We start from the raw sequence: 23,103 nt of genomic DNA, 5'->3' as shown, positions 1-23,103 counted from the left end.
GGTTCATTATCCACTATAGGAATATAACAACGTGCAGTAAATGGTAAAACTGTTTGCAATACAAACCAGTGTGCTCATAATTAAGATAATAGATTAAAATAAAATGGTAAAATCGATTTGCAATATCAAGCAGCAAATTGAGCTGTTTTGTACAGCTAAAAATAGCTGGATGGAGATGAAACCTGAAGCCAGATCCATAAAATTAAAAAATTAAATTAAAAATAAAAATAAATAAAAGTCCGAAATTTGTACATGTTAAAAAATAAATACGACCTCACGTTATGTCAACTGAGTTTACACACTGTCTCCGAAATTTTGGTGCGTCGGAAAAAATCGTATCGGGATAGATTTTCTGCGTTTTTGCTTCCGTAGCAAGCATTTTAATAGGAAAGGATGACGAATGTGAAAAATCCTAATGATTTTTGGCATAAAAAAATTCAATAATTTTGACCCACACAATGTATTTTTGGCTATTGCTACAAATCCAGGGTCACATTTATGCATTTAACAACACTTATTGTTGAGCTGACGAAATGCAAATCCAAAAAAAAAAAAAAAACTTTCATAAACCATAAACTTTCAGAACCATAAAACAGTTTTGAAAGTTGTGAGTTTGCAAAAAATGTGTGATGTTGACTACAAGTCTATCCCTGACAGCCTCGTTTTCATCCACATTAAGTTCAGTATTGCGTCTAACCTGTGTTAGAACTTAAATATATATAAAGAAAAATAATTATACGTCAAAGAAACATAATTTTTCAAAATATATGCTTTATTTGTTATTGCTAAAATAATTTTAGATTTAATTACTCTTGATTTGATTTTATGGAGAGATGTGACCTGAGAATATTAATTAACAAATGAATATGGTAGCCTGATATATTGAGCTTTGTTTTAGTTTAAAGGAGACATGATGCAAAATTAACTTATTTACACGGTGTTTGCATAAAAATGTGTCTTAGCAGTTTGTGTACACAACCCCCCCCCCACAATGATAAAAATCCAACTCCTTTTTTTATCCCCCAAAAACAGTCTCATTTATCAAACCATTTTGATTTTCTGAGCAGAATGTCATACTGGCCAGGCCCCGCCCATGACTACTGACGGACTCTCACGTATTTGCATATTTTTGCTCTCAGCCAGTTGTATGTTGTCCGCCATTTTCTTCATGCTCGAGCAGCTGTAGCGACAACGTCTTGTAAGGAGTACAGGTTTTTTGTAGTTGGATGTAAAAGTGAACATTAGAGTCTTGTTTTTGATGGGAACGTGGTACCAAATACACACACAAAAAAAGGAGAGAGGGATGGGGTGAGCAGCAGCTCATTATCATTTAAAGAGCCATGCACCGAAACAGGTCGCTATGAACAGTGCTGATTTTGAAGATAAAAAGGGTGGTATTTTACATGAACATTGAGGAATTTTAACTAAAATAGCGGACATTTCATGAAGAACCTAAAGAATCACACCAACTTGTAAAATGGACATCCGATGTCACTTTTTACTAAATTCGCAAATGTTATTTTGCAGTTGCTTTGCATTACACTACTAAAAGACATATGCCTTTTAATCACATCCTCTGTTTGTATCTCATTTCAGCTGGCTCGAACAGAGACTGCCGTGAACAACCTGAATCCAGTATTTGGTGTGAAATTCCAAGTAGATTACCACTTTGAGGAAGTCCAGAAGCTCAAGTTTGCCATGTTTGATGAGGACAAATGCAGCAGCCAGCTTTACGAACACGACTTCCTGGGCGAGTTCACCTGCACGCTGGGAGTGGTACGGTAGCACTTTTATATTTTACCTGCTTCCAGTTTAATCTGCTGTTTGCTGTTTCATCACTGTAATTAGATAATCTTAAGTAATTAATGCTTTTATGATCTTTGTTATGATAAATTAGCTGTCTGTATCGCTTCTACATGTGCATTTATTGGGCCATCTGTTCTGTTTTAGATTGTGTCAAATAAGAAGCTACATCGACCACTGATTCTGGCTAATGGCAAGCCAGCAGGGAAGGGGGCCATCACAGTAAGACACTACATAATACACTATAACAGACATGTGCATTGATGGAGTTTGTACTAGAGCGTCATGATATGCTCTGTTTGGTCTAGATAACAGCCCAGGAGTTATCAGACAACAGAATAATCACTCTAACCATGTGTGGGAGGAAGCTGGATAAAAAGGTGAGTTAAGAGGTGGTGAAAACCATTCAAGCACTTAAAAAAGCGTTCAGTGATAGAAAATGATTTTGTTTGTGGCTGTTTTCAGGACTTTTTTGGTAAATCAGATCCCTATTTAGAATTCCACAAACAAGGGGAAGATGGGAAATGGATGATGGTTCACAGAACAGAGGTGAGATGCTAAAAAGAAACTGATTTTGTTGCTGATATTCTCATTTATGTACACTTTTGTTTATACAGTTTTATCAGATGTTAAGTATGAGTTTCAGGCTGTATTCATCTATTTAATGAAAGCCAGGACAGGGAATAATAACCATTTGTGTGTGTGACTTCAGGTCATTAAGAACACTTTGGATCCTGTATGGAAGCCTTTCACAGTCCCTCTAATCTCACTTTGTAATGGAGATGTGGACAGAAACATCAAGGTGTGTGTGTGTCTATTCTGTATCTTTTTCTGTGTGTCAAGATTCCCAGTAGAATTTATAGGTCATTTAATATAACATAAATATAAACATATTCATGAAATAAAACTTCTAAACAATTATTTGTAGCTTTACAAATGAGATTATTATTTTAGGTTAAAAAAGCTGTTTGTCTTTTGCAGAAATCATCCATTTATTTCTATTCAAAATAAGATTTATTTATCACAATTAATATCATATTTAAAAAGTTTGTGTGCTGTGTATATTTATTATGAATAAATACACAGACTTTTACATATTTATTTATGCAAAAAATAATTTCAGATTTTTTTTGTATTGATTTGTTTTTACAGTGAGATGTGAACTAAGTATATTGAAAAAAATATATAAAACAAAATATATATAATATATATAATTGCCAGTTTGATAAGCTGAGCTTTTTAGGAGAAAAAAGCAATTTATCTTTGGCAGAAATCATGCATTTTTACTATTCAAAATAAGATTTGTAATAAAGATAGATTAGGGCTGTCAAACGATTAATTGCTATTAATCGCATCCATTTATTATGAATAAATAAATAAATACACACACTTATATATATTAAGGAGAAATATTTTATATTTATATTTTAATATTAAAATATTAATATTTACATTTATATATAATCTTAATTATATAAAACATAAAAAATATACATGTGTGTGTGTGTATTTGTATATACATAATAAATATACACAGTAAACAGACATAAAGTATGTAATGTTGGATGCGGTTAATCATGATTAATCGTTTAACAGCCCTAATATGAATACTTTTTCAGAAAGAATGCATCAAATTGATCACGTAAAGACATTTATAATGCTACAAAAATTCTAAAAAATAATTCTAAATTCTAAAAGATTATTTTAAATTATATTTATTCTAAATTTTAAAACATTTTTTATTCGAAAATTAGTTTTGCCATCACAGGAATAAATTACATTTTAGAATATAGTAAAATAGAAAACAGTTACTTTAAATTGAAGGAATAGTTCACACTATTTCAGTTTTACTGTTTTACTATTCAAAAGCAAAAGCATTTGAATTGTAGCATACATCCAAATTTATTACATCCAATCAGATTGCAGCTTCTAAAGACCATTTGTTTTTTGCTTGTTTAGTTAAAAAAAGCTATGTATTTGGTCCAGATTCAAACTCCTTCATGCTAAACAAAAACTGTATCACAACTTAAATCCCATCCTACATCAATTCAAGAACTAATAAAGCAGTTACGTTTAGGTTTTTCTCTTGCTTATATCTCATCTTATCCTGATTAAATAAAATGTTATCAACATATTTCCTTTATGATGTCACAGGTGCTGTGCTACGATTACGACAACGACGGAGGCCATGACTTCATCGGCGAGTTTCAGACCAGCGTTAACAAGATGAGCGAAGCACAGAACGGAGTGGAGGTGGGCTTGCCTTCAATTAACACTGTAGAGATTCATAATTTCCAGAATGCAGGAACTAAATGCGTGAAGTAAAGCTTGGCTCACACTAATGCCTGCCACTCTTGCGCCAGAATACTATGTGAGTACTAGCTATGCCTCATTATCTGGCATAATGAAGCCGAGAATTAGTGAGTGAGAGAGGGAGAGAGACAGAGAGAGAAGGAGAAAAGAGGTGGGAGGGAGAAACAGAGAGAGAGTAACTGGCTCTTTTGAGATGCAAATCGCTCTTATTTTACCGCTGCCTTGTTTACCAGAACACGCATTGTACGTTGCCAGTCACACTTAGGCTGAACATGTGTCATTGTTCGTGTGGTGAAAGAGTTAGTGTACTAATAAACGCTCTTTCGCTCCTTTCAGGTGCTGACATTCTGTTGCACAGCTTTAGATAGGAGATATGATGTGTTTTGTGCCGTGTTATAAATGAATCGAGCTCCCGCAGTGATTGTCACCCCTCTGTGTTCACATTTCACTCCAGTGCTCTCACAGATGATGCTGATACTTGTGTCTAGTTGCAGTATGGTAGCTTTTATACAAAAATATCTGTGTAGATTTAATGTCTCGAATTTGCTTAGCAATTCTGTTATTAATTACTCACCCTCATGTCATTCCAAAACCATAAGAGCTTTGTTCATCTTCAGAACACAAATTAAGATATTTTTGATGAAATCCGTAAGCTTTCTGACCCTCCATAGACATCAGTGTGACTGATACATATTTAAAATAGTCCATGTGACTTCAGTGGTTCAACTGCAATCTTACAAAGCTACGAGAATACCTTTTGTGCGCTAAGAAAACACAAATAACGACTTTAGTCAATTTTTATTATAAAAATGTTAATTAAAGTGGGCAATAACACAGTGTTCTCTGTTCACAGGTTGAGTTTGAATGCATTAATCCTAAAAAACAGAAGAAAAAGAGCTACAAAAACTCTGGGGTCATAATATTGAAGTCATGCAAGGTAAGAAAATAAAAAAGGAAGAAAAAATGGTGACACATGCACAACAAAAACACAGTTTTAAAAACATTCTGCTTGCACATTAAAGCACCCCCCGTGTTCCGGCTTATTTAATTAAATTTATATTACAAATAAAAGGCTTTTAATTGTGGCTTCGCTGTAAGGACAAATTAGTTTAATAGTGCTAAATCCCCTTTAAATAACATGTATTAATATCAGCACAAAACACCTGTCATTCCTGCACCGTCACCATTTAATCACCTCTGCTGATGGATTCAGGCATTAAAACAGAACATGACTCAGTTATTCTCACTGAATCTCACATTAACAACCGTTTTACAACCTTTAGCTTGAGGGAATATAAAAAGGTGTTTATGTGATCTGTCTGTGTGAATATAAAATATTGTTCCTTTGTTAGATTGCGAGAGACTACTCCTTCCTGGACTACATTCTGGGTGGCTGTCAGCTCATGTTTACTGTGAGTATGATAACGTCACCTCTGGAATTGAATGTCTGTTTTTTTTGTCAGTGATTTGAAGGGAGGGGGGTTCATGCATGCAAAATGCAAAATGCAAAAACATCATTTGTATGCAGATGATTTTGAAATATATTCTGTCACTGAGAATTTTAGTTGAAAGCCACAATGGCAGAATGCAATCAAGATTGGTGTAAAGTGCCAGGTTTGAATGGTTTACATCACTGAATTTTGAGCGAACGATGGTTAAAGTCCAATTTGTTAAATCCGGTCTCTAAAAGCTTTTTTTCCGTACACTGTCCAGTTGAGCAGGCTCTATATATGGTTCCTTTATGTGACTCAATTGCCTTCACCAGTGTGATTGGTAAGAAATGATACAGAAAGTGAGTGAAATTCACAGGTTGCTATAGTTACAGTGTGCTGCAGTGTAGAGGTCCATGTCTCTCATTTGAAACTAAAGACAGAGAGACACGGGGATGTAAAAAAGAGAAAGGGAGAGAAAGCGAGAGAAGCTGTGTGAACAAAGGAAAGTGATTTTGCTATCTTGTTTGCGTGACGCCACCTTATGATGCACGTATGTTTGTTCCCCTGCAGATTATGATAAGATTATTATTATTTAAAGACGTCTCCAGCTGTTAAAAGATCAGTTTATCCAAAAATAATATATTTTTCAGTCTCAACAGTTCTAAATCTGTTTTCTGTCTTCAGCAACAAACACAAAAGGAGAAATTTTGAAGACTGTTGTCTATGATCTTTTCCATTCATGTTACAATAAACAGTAACTGGTTATTTTAAGTTTCCAAAAGAAAGCCTTTGAATCATAAAAGTATCCTAACAGTGGTCCACATGATTATGACTCTCTTCTGAAGCAATATGAGTTTTTAAGTTAACTGCTGTGAGTGGATAATTAAGTCATTGAGTTGAATTTAAGAACTGGAGTTTGATTCTTTAGAATCAAGCAGGTTTTATGAACTGATTTACCTAAAAATTTATTCATTCATGAATCTGACATCGTGGCTTCTCTTGAGTTAATAAATGATGTTTGAATTTTCATTTTTAGGCACCCTTTAAGCTTGACAGTACTTCAGAAGTCAAGAAAATATCTCTGTCCAATTCCTTCAGCGTGTACACTACCAGTCAAAAGTTTTTGAACAGTAAGATTTTGTAATGTTTTTTAAAGAATTCTCTTCTGCTCACCAAGCCTGCATTCATTTGATCCAAACAGTAAAATTTTAGAAAAATTTAACTATTTAAAATAACTTTTCTATTTGAATATATTTGAAAATGTAACTTATTCCTGTGATTTCAAAGCTCAATATTTAGTGTCATTTCTCCAGTCACACATTCTAATATTCTGATTTGCTGCTCAAAAACATTTATTTTTATTATAATGCTGAAAACAGTTGAGTGTAAGTTTTTCAGGTTTCTTTGATAAATAGAAAGTTCAGAAGAACAGCATTTATCTGAAATAGAAATTATTATAATACATTATAAATGTCTTTTTCATAACCTTTGATCCATTTAAAGCATCCTTGCTAAATAAAAATATGAATTTCTATAATTAAAAGTAAAAATAAATAAATAATTATTCTGCCTCTAAGCTTTTGATAAGGTATAGTGTGTAATGTTACAAAAGCTTTTTATTTCAGATAAATTTGTTTTAGAATCCTGAAAAAATGTACTCAACTGTTTTAAATATTGATAATAATAATAAGAAGAAATGTTTATTAAACAGCAAATCAGCATATTAGAATGATTTCTAAAGGATGCTGAAAATTCAGCTTTGGTCATAGGATTAAATTACATTTTAAAATATATTCAAATAGAAAGCAGTTATTTTAAATAGTAAAAATATTTCACAATATTACTGCTTTTGCTGTATTTTGGATCAAATAAATGCAGGCTTGGTGAGCAGAAGAGAATTCCTTAAAAAACATTAAAAATCTTACTCTTCAAAATCTTTTAACTGGTAGCATAGTTCCAGCATAGATTCATGGTTTAGGTCATTTACTTTTGCTTTTCTGGTTTAGGTCCATCCATCTTAGAAAATCCAGTGTGCTGGTGGTTCTTCTTCTAGTATCTTCTTCAGCACTGCAGCTGTGATTTCAGTTCTCAGTCCTCATGTAGCCTCAGTGCAGCTGTTTACCAAATGCTCAAAGCGTCTTTATAAAGCCAGTTGAGCTCAGGGTTCAACAGTGGGCAAACAGACTCATGAATGCAGCATTCAGAAGAGATGTTTTCTCTTTATATTGAAAGGGCTTTTAGGATTTTTCTTCACTGCAAAGGACATTGCAAAATTCCGAAGAGGAGAATAGAGCAAGGTCTGTAGGTTATTTTATTACATTTTGAGTTAGAAACCAAAATTTTAGTCTTCACTTGTGTTATTTAATTTCAAACTGTACTTCTTACAAAAACAGTTTGATTCTGCATAATTTTAGTGCCGTGATGGAGGAATTGGAACTAAAAAACTAAAGTTTGAAATGAGGCTCAGTAAACGATGACAGAATATTAATTCATACCTGAACTCTATCTTTAATACAGTGTGAAGGGCGTATTGTATATTCCACGACTCCATATTTATCTACCTCAAGACAGATACTCTCGCTAAGAAACAGTTGTAACAACAACACCAGAGAAAATATAGTAGACATCACTTCGGTTTATACTCATGCGCTAAACTTCACAGCTCGGTCACCCGGAGGCCATGACAGGCAATGTGAGGATGACTACAATAAAGGGCACCCTCATTCTGTCACCTCCTATTCCCCTCGTCCTATCATTTCCACCCTCTTCCCTTTCCTTCCCCATCATTAATCTGTTCCCAGCCTCGGGGGGAGTGATCATCCTGTGTTTAGGTGTGCTCCAGCAAGTGTGAAGGTTAGACACAGGGTCTCCTGCATTAGTAAACATGGTTTGTTGCAAGCATGTAGTCGGAGAACATGGTTTCCTAGTTCATGACTGCCATAGGACAGAGCTATCAGATCTCAGCTTGAGCGGATCTGATGGTTCAACCTCCCTGGGTGTTAACAACGTCGCCTTTAGCTATGAGCTTTGATGCCCCACTAACTGAGGGAAAAGCTTATGAAATGCATCGTACTAACAGCTGCTTGTATTTTTTTATACATCAGTCCAATTGGCACGCATTAGCGTATTACATTGTGAATGTGTGTTTCTCCAGGTTGGCATCGATTTCACAGCGTCCAATGGCAGCCCCAGGGAGCCGTCGTCTCTGCATTATATCAACCCAATGGGCAGCAACGAATATCTGTCCGCCATCTGGGCTGTAGGCCAGATCATCCAAGACTATGACACGTATGTATCAGTGTTTTTAATAAAAACACAATTTAAAGGTCTGCATATGGCCACAAAAGCACTGTCTGATAAAATCACACTCCTTCTTAATCACACTTCATGTCCACAGGGACAAAATGTTTCCTGCACTTGGATTTGGGGCTCAACTCCCACCCGACTGGAAGGTGAGAAAAGCGTCCATAATTGTGCGTGCATTTGTGTCCACGTAAATTTATTTTTGCGTGTTTATTTTTGTGCATCTCATACTAGTTGAAACAATCAAATGGAATCGAATGCAAAAGGCTGCTAAAGCTCTCGGAAGTGTGAAATGGAAACGAGAATTTGAAGTGCAAGACAGAGAAGAGGCAGATAAAGAAAATGAATAATACTCACATATCCCAATGATTATGCAATTGTCATCCCATCTGCGTTGCCATGGCGCTGGAGTGAATACAAGGAAGTCTGAGGGGGGGATTTCACAAGGAAAGAATTGCACCCGCCGATAGTGCTGTTTTTTGCATGCATTGCGTTTCTTTTAGCACTTATCTGTGCCACTTGTTATATATGCTCATCAGTGTTCTTCTCTATCAAATTGTACGCAAACTTCTTAAAGGAGATCTATTATGCTCCTTTTTTCAATAAGCCTCAGTTGTCCTCAGGTGTCTGTGAAGTTTCAGCTCAAAATACCCACAGATCATTTATTATATCATTTTGAAAATGCCTATGTTAAGTGGAATTAGGCTATTTTCGTACATATCTCTTTAAATGCAAATGAGCTGCTGCCCGCCCCCTTTCCAGAATAGAGTTGTGCCTTTAATGCTCGTACCTCAGATACTCTGTCGAAAAAACATCTATTTGGTTTTAATTATCATGTGAAATAATGCGTTTTAAACCATATTAGTTTAAATTTCTGATATGCGATTTTCTAAGCGCACATATCCAAAGCACACAGACAGAAATCGGCTGTCACGCAGCATCTGAGTACTAAACTAAATCCTCTTTCATGTCTTGTTGCGCTTAAACGGTCAAATACACACAAGTTTATGTTAAAAACCCACGAGTTACAAAAACAATCGGTTATGTTTGTAAAGGGAAACAGTTGAGAAAGAAATCATATTTTTATATTACACAATTGTTTTATATGGAAGTCCGTTTCTGCCACTGAATAAAAAGAAAAAAAAAGGTAATTGCAACTTTTTATCTCAAAGAGTTTACACCTAGCAGTTTTGACTTTTTGTCTTAGAATTTAGAAATAGAAATTCACAGTTGTGAGTTATAAAGTCAGAATTGCAAGGTATAAACTCACAATTGCGAAAAACGGTCAGAATTGTGAAATACAAATTCAAATTTACGAGAAAAAAATCCGAATTACAAGTTTTTATCTCACAATAATGACTTTATTTCTCGCAATTGTTTATATTATTATATTATATTAGTTTATATCAAGCAAATCTGCAAATTCCGCCCCCTTTTCCAGAATAGAGTTGTTCCTTTATAGCTTGTACCTCAGATACTCTGACAAAAAACATCTATTTGGTTTTGATGTGAAATCATACATTTTAAACCATATTAGTTCATATAACTTCTAAAATAGGGTTTTCTAAGTGCACATATTGGAAGCACGCAGACAGAAAGTGGCTGTCACACAGCATGTAAATACTAAGCTAAGTCCTCTTTCATGTCTTATTGCACTTAAACTGTCAAATATACACAGGTATATGTTAAAAACACAGGAGTTACAAAAGCAGTCAGTTATGTCTGTGAAGTTAAACAGCTGGGAAAGAAATTGCATGTTTATATTAGATCTGTGTGGCAGCAACGTAATATACAGTAAATAAATCAATAAAAACACTGCTCTCTTGTCTCCTCTGAGGCTGGGACTCTAAATAGTGTTCTGTGCAGCCAATGACAAAACAGTTAGGATATTTTACTAACTGGTACACCATTGTCGCTTGCGAAAACACAATGTCGCAGATTAAGGGGCGGTAATATTATATAATAAGATCCTCTTTCTACATCATGAGAGGAGCGAAATCTGAGTTTAGCAGCTTAGCAATACAAAGTTTCTGGGTTGTTCTTTTTAACTTTTTCTTGGTTGGTAGATGCACCAGGAACCTGATTATAGCACTTAAACATGTAAAGAGTCAGATTTTCATGATGTGATTTCATCAAACCAGATCCCAAACTTTTAAACAGTAGAATGTGTCATAAATATAATAAATGTCACGATCACCAGCTGGAGCGCTCTTGATGGACAATAAAAATGTATTAGCCCTGAATTTGTTGTTGTTTTTTTTAGCTACTGATGTGTTATTGTTCTTTTTTCTCTTTATATTCCAGGTATCCCATGAATTTGCAATCAACTTCAACCCCACCAACCCTTTCTGCTCAGGTGAGGCTCACAAACCTTTTTCCGTAGCACCCACAGATAAAGTTAAGTTAGTATCTATGATGGTGTTTATGTGCATGCAGGTGTGGAGGGGATCGTTCAAGCTTATTCCAACTGCCTGCCTCACATCCGCTTCTATGGACCAACCAACTTCGCCCCCATCATCAACCACGTGGCCCGCTTCGCTACCCAGGCCCTCCAACAGGACACTGCAGCAGTAAGTTCCTGTACCTTCAAGATGACCCCTGTTAAAAAAAAAACTGCATATGCTGGTAAGGTATGTTTTGAAGCATGGCAGCTGGTTTGGCTGGGTTAAGCTGGTCCTTAGTTGGTCCTGAGCTGGTTATAAGGTGGTCCTGACCATGCTTTAAAACATACCTAACCAGTTTTTTTCTAAAGGGACAATGGGTTTTCTCGAGGAAAAGTATGAAGGAAGTCTAGTTTGTTAATCTAGTCTTGCACTAGGAACAATTTATTGCTTGGGGATAGTAAACCAAACCTGTTTCAGATGTACATTTAGCTTGTTCGGATTGTATGATAGCTTGTACACTGATAAATTGATGGATTTAGCAGATAACTCTCTGAAACGCTTGCCATCTGTTGGCCATGGCAGTCTCACATCTGAAGCTAAAGCACTTTGAAAGTCCCTCTAGATGAGAGCATCTGCTAAATGTTTTAAATGCAGACGCAAATGACTGTCTCTTGCCTTTGCCTCCTGTCACTATTTAGCAGTTTAACAGTTAGTGGCCACTCATTAAATGGACAGAAAGGCTCAGCACAATACCGGACAGCAAGTCTCCATTTGAAAGCCTTATTAGTCTTATCACAACCTGTTAGTTTTGTCAGCTTGGTCTGTAAGACTATGAGGAAAGACTGGAGTAGATCCACAACCCACTTTACGCAAATCTCTCCGCTGAGGGAAGAACAGTATCACTCTGTGTTTCCCTCAGACGTTGAGTGGAAACTGTAAAAGCTCCTCGGTTTCCTTGATGTGTGTAATATTTGAACGAGGCACATGCGGGGCTCACTCTCTTCCGTGATAGCACAATGTGTCTGTGTTTCATCAGGCAGGGTGTTCCTGCAGCTTTCCACTTGTGAAGTTTAGCTCACTGTTAACTTCCTGTTAGCGTGTGCGAAATTTGCTTTTAAAAAAGCACTTTCAGCTGTGGCTCTGTAAGTGCCTGTTGGCTGTAGTTGATTCTTAGATAGCAATTTTGAATTAATTGCTATCCTGATCAACTGTAGGCTGATTCTGTTTTTTTGTGAAATGTTTTGAATTCACATGCTTTGAATTTTCGCTTTATTTGTAGCACAGACTCTTTCACTATTAAAATGACTTTTTGCTCCATTGTATTCAAGGAGAAGCACATACAATAATGACAATTCTGTTATCATCATTTACTCCCCCTCATGTTGATCCAAAATGATATGACTTCTTTCTTTTGTGGAGCACAAAAGGAGAAGTTAAGCTGAATGTACTGGCTGTTTTTTCCATACAGTGAAATAAAGGGGGTGGTGAGTGTCAAGTTCAAAACATGCATCATAGAAGTACCTTAAAAATAATCTATATAACTTATGTGCTGTAGTTTTTGATGCCATAATACCTTTGTGGGAGGAACACAAATTTAGAAATGCAATCTTCCATCTCAGCACTCAGATTTCATGTTTTGTTTCTTTTTTGTTACTTTTATGATTTGTTTTATGTACAGCCTCCGGTCATTATGCACTTTCATTACACTATCGTTCAACGTTATTGCTTTTAGTTCTGACTTTAAATTTGACTTTATAACTCACAATTGCAAGTTTAAATCACAAAATTCTGAGAAAAAAGTCAGAATTGTGAGTTTATAGCATGCAATTCTGACTTTATAACTCACAATTGTGAGTTTAAATCACAAAATCCTGAGAAAAAAGTCAGAATTGTAAGTTTATATCATGCAATTCTGACTTTATAACTCACAATTTCGAGTTTAAATCAAAACTAAGAAAAAAAATCAGAATTGTGAGATTATAGCATGCAATTCTGGCATTATAACTCACAATTTCGAGTTTAAATCACAAAATTCTGAGAAAAAAGTCAGAATTTTGACTTTATAGCTTTCAATTCTGACTTTATAATTCAAAATTGCGAGTTTAAATCACAAAATCCTGAGAAAAAAGTCAGAATTGTTCATTTATATCATACAATTCTAACTTTATAACTCACAATATCGAGTTTAAATCACAAAATTAGGACAAAAAAGTCATTTGAATTGTGAGTTTATAGCATACAATTCTGGCATTATAACTCACAATTTTGAGTTTAAATCAAAACTAAGAAAAAAATTAAGAATTGTGAGTTTATAGCATGCAATTCTGGCATTATAACTCACAATTTTGAGTTTAAATCACAAAATTCTGAGAAAAAAGTCAGAATTGTGAGTTTATATCATGCAATTTTGACTTTGTAACTCACAATTTCAAATTTAAATCACAAAATTAGGACAAAAAAGTCATTTGAATTGTGTTTATAGCATACAATTCTGAATTGCGAGTATATATCATGCAATTCTGACTTTATAACTCGCAAATATGAGTTTATATCACGAATTCTGAGAAAAAAGTAAGAATTGTGACTTTATAGCTTGCTATTCTAACTTTATAACTCACAATTGAGTTTATATCACAAAATTTGGAGAAAAAAGTAAGAATTGTTAGTTTGTAGCATGCAATTTTGACTATAACTCGTCATGGCGAGTAGATATGTAATTCTGACTTTATAACTCACAATTGAGTTTAGATCACAAAATTTGGAGAAAAAAGTCAGAATTGTTAGTTTATAGCATGCAGTTTTGACTATAACTCGCAATGACGAGTATATATCATGTAATTCTGACTTTATAACTCACAATTGCAATTTATATCATGCAATTCTGACTTTATATAAAAAAAAGTCAGATTTGTGAGATAAAAAGTCATAATTAACATTTTTGTTTTTTATTCAGTGGCGAAATAGGCTTCCATAGGTTCAACATTGATAATAAGAAATGTTTCTTAAGCAGAAAACCAGCATATTAGAATTATTTTTGAAGGATCATGTAACACTAGAGACTGAAGTAATGATGCTGAAAATTCAGCTCTCATCACAGGAATATATTACAATTTGTAATGCATTTTAATCAAATAAATGCAGCCCTGGTGAGCATATGAAACTTCTTCCAAAACAATCTGACAAAAAATAAATGAAAATCAACCCCAAACTTTTGAACAGTGTAAAAAAAACAGCCAGGTCATTTATATTTGTCTTGTACAGAAGAAAATGATGTAGAAGAATATTTCATTTTGAGTGAGCTGTAACTCTTGGTTCCCAGTAAGAAGTCATCTTTAGATGACATATTTTTCTGCATTTATATGCATAGAGAAGTTGTGTATATGCAGATGCAAGAGAAGTCAGTTATCAGTCTTGCTGATGTTGTGTGTGTAGGATGGCTGTGCCTGTGTGGTTGTTTGCAGTTGTAATAGACAACAGGACTGACCCTGGCTCAGCAGAGCCTAATTGCTCCATAAGCCACTCACAAAATGTGCCTCCGGTTGTTAGTTCAAAGTCTGCTGAGGGGCTTTGAACAGCACAGTGCGCACAATTTCTCCTGCTCTTATTATCAGCCCAGTGGAAAACAACCATTAAAATCCCTTTTCAATTATAGCTATTTATAGAAGTTGATTCAGCGAACAAATGTTCTCTCTTTCCCCCAGTTGTTCTTGGGTTTTAATGACTAATGAGGCTGCGCCCTCAGGTCTGTTCTGCGTATAGGCCAGCAGCAAGGCCAGCTTCAGAAGAGAAGGAGAGCGGAGTGACGCTTTTTTGTTGTTGCGAGGGAACAAGGCTACACAGAATGCCCGTGCAAATCTGAAATCTTGATGTAAGTTGAAATGAGATATTATATAAAATTAAAAGGTGACCTGCATGAAGCCTGTTAAGCACATGTCCAAGTCATATTGCAGTCAGTTAAATTATATAGTGCATAAAGAATTATGCACTTTTGGATTGTGATTAATGTATTATTATATAATATGTTAACACTTTACAATAAGGTTCATTAGTTAACATTAGTTAATATAAACAAAGAATGAACAATACTTCTGCAACATTTATTAATCTTAGTTAATGTTAATTTCATCTTGAACTAACATGAACAAACAACGAACAACAGTATTTTCATTACCTAACTTTAACAAAGATCAATAAATAGTGTAGTAAATGCATTGTTTGTTGTTTAATACACTAATGTTAACAAAAGACACCTCATTGTGAAGTGTTACTTTTAGTATTATACAACAAAAATGAATAATCTATATGTACCATGATATATAAAAAAGTAATCATATTAGTTTATAATAATAATAATATTACATAATTAAATTATTATATTTATATGTAATATAAATTTAATGTTCTTATGTATAATATAATTATATATATATATATATATATATATAATTATGCAATAATAATATTAAAATATTAATATAACTGTTATAGTATAAAATGTAAAATTCCTACTATAAATATATCAAAATGTAATTTTTGATTAGTAATTTGCATTGTTAAGAACATAAGGACAACTTTAAAGGTGATTTTCTCAGTATTTAGATTTTTTTGCATCCTCAGATTCCAGATTTTCAAATAGTTGTATCTCGGCCAAACATTGTCCTATCCTAACAAACCATATATCAATAGAAAGCTTATTTATTGAGCTTTCATATGATGTATATATCTCAGTTTTGTCAAATTTAACCTCATGACTGGTTTTGTGGTCCAAGGTCACATATTGTTATATTTAAAACTTATTATAAATATTATTTTATAATATTAAAAAGATACAAATTATCATAAATTATGATATATATATATATATATATATATATATATATACACACACACACACACACACACACACATTCAATTATATACATTATTATTATGTAATTTCATTTATGTAATATTAATTATAATCCTAATATAACTATTATAGTAGAAAATTATATACATAAATACATAATAAATACAGATTTTATGTGTATTTGCATAAAAAAATAAAAATACTCATGCATATAATTAAAAACATAAAAATTATCCAAAAATTGTTATATAATATACGATGTTGTATTATATTATATTATAAATAAAATACATATATTTAAAAAGATAAAAAATATCAAATTAGTATATTATAAATTAGATTGCATTATATTATATTATAAATTATTTTATTGTATAGTTGAAGTAATGACAATCCAATCATGATCATTAATATATATATAATATTTACAAAAAAGTGCAGTGTCCAAACACTGAGAATTTGAAGAAAAAATGAACTTCCTTCATAAAATGTTTCATTGTCTTTCAGCAAAACAATTATTTTTCTCATTTTAGCTTGGGGCAAATTAAGACCTGGAAATAATTTTTGTGAAATGAATTACATTTACTGAGTCTCTTACACAACTCCTACTTAAATGGTTAAAATAACTGAAAATAAATCAATGAAAGGCAAAGAATACATAATTTACATAGCTCAATCTCTCTTGGTACTCATTAAAAACATCATGTCAGTCAAAGCTATAACCTGGATGGGAGCAAGTAGTTCCTCTGGTGGTGGATCTTGAGCCGAGCACAGTGCCAAACTCACACTTCATAACCAAACACGCTAGGCCTGGAAGGAAAACTTAATAGTTAGTTATTATTTAACCTCCTTCAGGAGAGCGTAGAGCGCTTTTTATCCCTAATTGCACCCTGTCACCTCTAAAAGATAAAAATGGGTAGTGAAGAGAGATAGAAGAATAGAGCCTTAATGCAGTAGGAGGAAGACAGTGCTGCGGGCTCACAGCTTCTCTTAAAGAAAGAAGGGGTTTTGTGAACTCCTCAAGTGTGCCATAGTCATTATTTGTTTCCACTACAACTGAATGGCCAAGAGGTCACTGGGAATATTTTATACTGCTTTATACAAACCATTTGAAGCTGAAGAAGAAACTCCGTTTTCAGATGAAGAAATGTGGTTTCATAAGAGCTGCTGAATTTAGTGGTAGAACACTTGATGAGGTAATCAATCAGTTTTATGTCTGTAAATACTCAGTTTAGCAGCGTATGTGTCTCTGCTCCGGCTAATGAGACGCTAATGAGCCTATCTGTTCGCACATCAAAAGCCCAGACTTCAGAGGCCGCAGCAGGGAAGACGAGGTCGCTGTCATACATAGTCCACTGTTAGTGACCCCAGGCAGGTACGGCAAGAAACCCAGCAGCTAAACTGCGTTTAAACCTGTCCAAACAGTGTCTGTGTAAAGGTTAGGGAATCCAAACGAATTATGGTTGTTGGTCAACACGCTTCCTGCAGTATCTTGTTGGTTTCGGTTTGCTATATGTTGGTCATTTGGATGGTAAGTGATAAGACAGCTTGTGTGAATTCGTAATGTTCCGAGTGTGTATATTTAGGAAGGTTAACACAGTGCCTACAGGAAGTGTTGCCCACAGTGTCTCAGCAATACAGTATGGCGGTTAGGGCAGGGGGGCACAGCCTCATTCCTTGTTCCGTTACGCATGACTGTTCTGTTCGTTTGGTCATAATACACCTAAGGGAAGAGGGCACTGGCCTTGGATTGCTTCTATTTGTGTGAATGTCCACTGTTTATGTTGCCTTCTTGATAATAATTTTCAGTGATCTCTTGCATAATCTATTGAAGCCTGTTTCTGCCACTGAATAAAAAATTTTAAAAAGTAATTGCAACTTTTTATCTCACAATTCTGACTTTTTTTCTCACAGAATTGTGAGATATAAACACACAATTGTTAGTTATAAAGTCAGGACTGTGAGATATACACCAGCAATTCTGAGAAATAAAGTCGCAAATTGCAAGATATAAACACACAATTTCCATTTTTTCTCAGAATTACAAGTTTATATCTCGCAATTACGACTTTTTTCTTTATTATAGCAATTGCAAGTTATTAAGTCAGAATTGCAAAATATAATCTCACAATTCTGACTTTTTTCTCAGCATTGTGCGATATAAACTCACAGTTATAAAGTCAGATATGTGTGATATAAACTCAAAATTATGAGTTATAGTCAGAATTCCAAGATATAAACTCACAATTCTGACCTTTTTCTCAGAATTGCATCACAAACTCACAACTGCAAGAAATAATTCTCACAATTCTAAAATTTGTTCTCACAAAAGCCAGTTTATATCGCGCAATTCTGACTTTTTCTCAGAATTGTCAGCTATAAAGTCACAATTGCAAGTTATAAAGTCGAATTTTGGGAAAAATACTGATATGTTCTCAGAATTGCGTGTTTATATCACAATTCTGACTTCATAACTCACAGTTGCTATAATAAAGAAAAAAGTCACAATTGCGAGATGTAAACTTGCAATTCTGAGAAAAAAAAAATGTGCAGTTGTGCAATTTATTTCCCAGAATTGCTAGTTTATAACTCGCAATTGCTAGTTTATATCACACAATTCTGAGTAAAAAGTCAGAATTGTAAGTTTATATCACGCAATTCTGAGAAAAAAGTCAGAATTGTAAGTTTATATCACGCAATTCTGAGAAAAAAGTCAGAATTGTAAGTTTATATCACGCAATTCTGAGAAAAAAGTCAGAATTGTAAGTTTATATCACACAATTCTGAGTAAAAAGTCAGAATTGTAAGTTTATATCACACAATTCTGAGTAAAAAGTCAGAATTGTAAGTTTATATCACGCAATTCTGAGAAAAAAGTCAGAATTGTAAGTTTATATCACGCAATTCTGAGTAAAAAGTCAGAATTGTAAGTTTATATCACGCAATTCTGAGAAAAAAGTCAGAATTGTAAGTTTATATCACGCAATTCTGAGAAAAAAGTCAGAATTGTAAGTTTATATCACACAATTCTGAGTAAAAAGTCAGAATTGTAAGTTTATATCACGAAATTCTGAGAAAAAAGTCAGAATTGTAAGTTTATATCACGCAATTCTGAGAAAAAAGTCAGAATTGTAAGTTTATATCACGCAATTCTGAGAAAAAAGTCAGAATTGTAAGTTTATATCACGCAATTCTGAGAAAAAAGTCAGAATTGTAAGTTTATATCACGCAATTCTGAGAAAAAAGTCAGAATTGTAAGTTTATATCACGCAATTCTGAGAAAAAAGTCAGAATTGTAAGTTTATATCACACAATTCTGAGTAAAAAGTCAGAATTGTAAGTTTATATCACGCAATTCTGAGAAAAAAGTCAGAATTGTAAGTTTATATCACACAATTCTGAGTAAAAAGTCAGAATTGTAAGTTTATATCACACAATTCTGAGTAAAAAGTCAGAATTGTAAGTTTATATCACACAATTCTGAGTAAAAAGTCAGAATTGTAAGTTTATATCACGCAATTCTGAGAAAAAAGTCAGAATTGTAAGTTTATATCACGCAATTCTGAGTAAAAAGTCAGAATTGTAAGTTTATATCACGCAATTCTGAGAAAAAAGTCAGAATTGTAAGTTTATATCACGCAATTCTGAGAAAAAAGTCAGAATTGTAAGTTTATATCACACAATTCTGAGTAAAAAGTCAGAATTGTAAGTTTATATCACGAAATTCTGAGAAAAAAGTCAGAATTGTAAGTTTATATCACGCAATTCTGAGAAAAAAGTCAGAATTGTAAGTTTATATCACGCAATTCTGAGAAAAAAGTCAGAATTGTAAGTTTATATCACGCAATTCTGAGAAAAAAGTCAGAATTGTAAGTTTATATCACGCAATTCTGAGAAAAAAGTCAGAATTGTAAGTTTATATCACGCAATTCTGAGAAAAAAGTCAGAATTGTAAGTTTATATCACGCAATTCTGAGAAAAAAGTCAGAATTGTAAGTTTATATCACGCAATTCTGAGTAAAAAGTCAGAATTGTAAGTTTATATCACGCAATTCTGAGAAAAAAGTCAGAATTGTAAGTTTATATCACGCAATTCTGAGAAAAAAGTCAGAATTGTAAGTTTATATCACGCAATTCTGAGAAAAAAGTCAGAATTGTAAGTTTATATCACGCAATTCTGAGTAAAAAGTCAGAATTGTAAGTTTATATCACGCAATTCTGAGTAAAAAGTCAGAATTGTAAGTTTATATCACGCAATTCTGAGAAAAAAGTCAGAATTGTAAGTTTATATCACGCAATTCTGAGAAAAAAGTCAGAATTGTAAGTTTATATCACGCAATTCTGAGAAAAAAGTCAGAATTGTAAGTTTATATCACGCAATTCTGAGAAAAAAGTCAGAATTGTAAGTTTATATCACGCAATTCTGAGAAAAAAGTCAGAATTGTAAGTTTATATCACACAATTCTGAGTAAAAAGTCAGAATTGTAAGTTTATATCACGCAATTCTGAGAAAAAAGTCAGAATTGTAAGTTTATATCACACAATTCTGAGTAAAAAGTCAGAATTGTAAGTTTATATCACGCAATTCTGAGAAAAAAGTCAGAATTGTAAGTTTATATCACGCAATTCTGAGAAAAAAGTCAGAATTGTAAGTTTATATCACGCAATTCTGAGAAAAAAGTCAGAATTGTAAGTTTATATCACGCAATTCTGACTATAATTCGGAATTGCGAGTTTATATCATGCAATTTTGAGAAAAAAGTCTAAATTGTGAGTTTTTATCTCGCAATTCTGACTTTATTTCTCGCAGTTGTGAGTTTATATCACGCAATTCTAACTTTATAATTTGGAATTGCGAGTTTATATCACGCAATTTTGAGAAAAAAGTCTAAATTGTGAGTTTTTATCTCACAATTCTGACTTTATTTCTCGCAGTTGTGAGTGTATCACGCAATTCTGACTTTATAATTCGAAATTGCAAGTTTATATCATGCAATTCTGAGAAAAAAGTCAGAATTGTGCAAAATAAACTCATCTGCGAAAAAAATGTCAGAAATATGACTTGGGTCCTTAATATACAGTACTGTTCAAAAGTTTAAGATAATTAAGTTTTTTTAAGTTATAGTTTTATTCAATGAGGATGCGTTTAATTTGTCAAAAGCCAAAAGTTACAAATATATATGTATATATTTAAAATAAATGCTGTTTAATTTTAACTTTCTATTCAAAGAATCCTGAAAAGAATCAGTTTACACAAAAATATAAAGCAGCACAACTGTTTTTAAAATTGATAATAAGAAACCTTTGAGTAGCAAATCAGCATATAAAATGATTTCTAAAAGATCATGTGACACAAGACTGATTTAATCACTTCAAAGCTGAAAATTAACCTTTGCCATCACATGAATAAATTACATTTTAAAATATATTAAAATAGAAAACATTTATTTTAAATTGTAATAAAATTGCACAATTTTACTGATTTTACAGCATTTTTATTAAACAGATTTGTCCTTGGTGAGCATAAGAGACTTTCGTAAACACTAAAACTTTTTAATGATAGTGAAATATGAGATTTTTTTTGCCATTTTATTTCTCACCAGGTGAGAATTGTATATCCAGTTGTTTAAAAAAAGTAGTCTCTATGGTGTTGAGTTGTTGGTAAGTGAAACGTCAAAAGAGTCCACACTACAACACTGTAAAATCTGTCTAGATTTGAATAAGTCCCTCCTTTAATAAAAGCCTGTGCCTGTTTTATCATCCGCCGTGTGAAAATTGTAAGTCTGATCCCTTAGAAAAATACTAAAGTGCTTGCTTAAGTAAGCACCACTAATAAGCCAAAGACTGCATAAGTGATGAAATATTTTTGTAGAGCAGGCGAGGGAACACTCTGGAATGGTGTTTTATTATGCAATGTTATTTGGAGCCACTTGACTCAAGGATTAGTTGTCCACAAGAGTGTATACTGTGGTAAATACTTTATTTCTTTCTCATCTCACCACAGTGGGAAAAAATAAAGAACAGTTTCTTGTGCGGTTTGCCTATTTAGGTCACATCACCAGCTAAATTTAAGGCCAATTAGCTTTTATACCAGCTTCTAAATCCCCAGTTCTAATGTCTAATTTTTGCTGTGGCAGATCCAACTTTCTTCTTTCTGTGTGTGCGGTAGGGCTGGACTCCTGGAGGAAGTATTGAAGTATTGGTGTCTATGAATTAGGGCTGGAGAGACAGGCAGCGCCCCATGCTAAGTGTTTCTGTCAGAGAGGAGCTGCCATGGAAAGAAGGAGGAAGGGAAAGTGACAGCGTAAATCCCTCCACACATTTGCTCCAGTTCCCCGTCTGTCTGCCCGTTGTGTGTGGGGGGAGGGCGGTGTGGCTGCTTTAACAAGAAATTCAGCACATCAACATGTCTTATTTTCCTTCACTCTGTCTTTGTATCTTTAGTAAACTGTCGGATTTGGGGCTAGATTAAATATCTGTCATTAGCAGCGCTTGCTAAATACTGTTGTTCATAATTGAGGGTTAGAGGTTTTTCAAAACGTCAAATCATGAGGCTTGGGGTTTTATGTACGATTTTCACTAGGTGGATGGAAAAAAGGGCAAAAAACCCTTCAAGAATTATATTAAGGACAAACTCCATATGTAGGGCCTTGAAAATTATAGAAATTACACCTCCAAACGCTACAGTAACCGCATAACAATGCCTTAGCAACCACTTAGAGCACCCTAGCAACTACCACAAACACCTTAGAAACACCCTAACGACCACCCTATCAAAGCATAGGAAATATCCCAAATGTCTTTGCAACAGCATAGCAACAACCTAGAAACAAGCCTAAACATCTTAGCAACGCCTTTGCAACCACACACGCTAGCAACTTCATTGCAATGCCCTAGCAACCATCCAGAATACCTTAGCAACACCCTAGCAACTACCTTATTTGTGTAACAGCATCCTAAAAACCACCCAGAGCATCCTAACATTGTTGACCCCATAGCTAAAGCCTAGAAAATAATA

General features: G+C 33.8%; 1 protein-coding gene across 1 annotated transcript in view; it reads left to right on the top strand.

Moving 5' to 3' along the window:
- cpne2 (copine II) overlaps positions 1-23,103 on the top strand; it is a 33,047-nt gene that overhangs the window by 6,780 nt on the left and 3,164 nt on the right. The window contains exons 3-14 of the mRNA XM_073849976.1: positions 1,597-1,776; positions 1,951-2,025; positions 2,112-2,183; positions 2,269-2,352; positions 2,516-2,605; positions 3,958-4,056; positions 4,970-5,053; positions 5,469-5,528; positions 8,704-8,837; positions 8,947-9,001; positions 11,157-11,208; positions 11,289-11,422. Of these exons, the coding sequence (XP_073706077.1) occupies positions 1,597-1,776; positions 1,951-2,025; positions 2,112-2,183; positions 2,269-2,352; positions 2,516-2,605; positions 3,958-4,056; positions 4,970-5,053; positions 5,469-5,528; positions 8,704-8,837; positions 8,947-9,001; positions 11,157-11,208; positions 11,289-11,422 (1,119 nt within the window). The remainder of the gene's footprint in view (positions 1-1,596; positions 1,777-1,950; positions 2,026-2,111; positions 2,184-2,268; positions 2,353-2,515; positions 2,606-3,957; positions 4,057-4,969; positions 5,054-5,468; positions 5,529-8,703; positions 8,838-8,946; positions 9,002-11,156; positions 11,209-11,288; positions 11,423-23,103) is intronic.

This window comes from Garra rufa, chromosome 11 (assembly GCF_049309525.1).
Source record: "Garra rufa chromosome 11, GarRuf1.0, whole genome shotgun sequence".
Lineage (NCBI taxonomy): Eukaryota > Metazoa > Chordata > Actinopteri > Cypriniformes > Cyprinidae > Garra > Garra rufa.
This window is presented reverse-complemented; position numbering and strand designations above follow the sequence as displayed.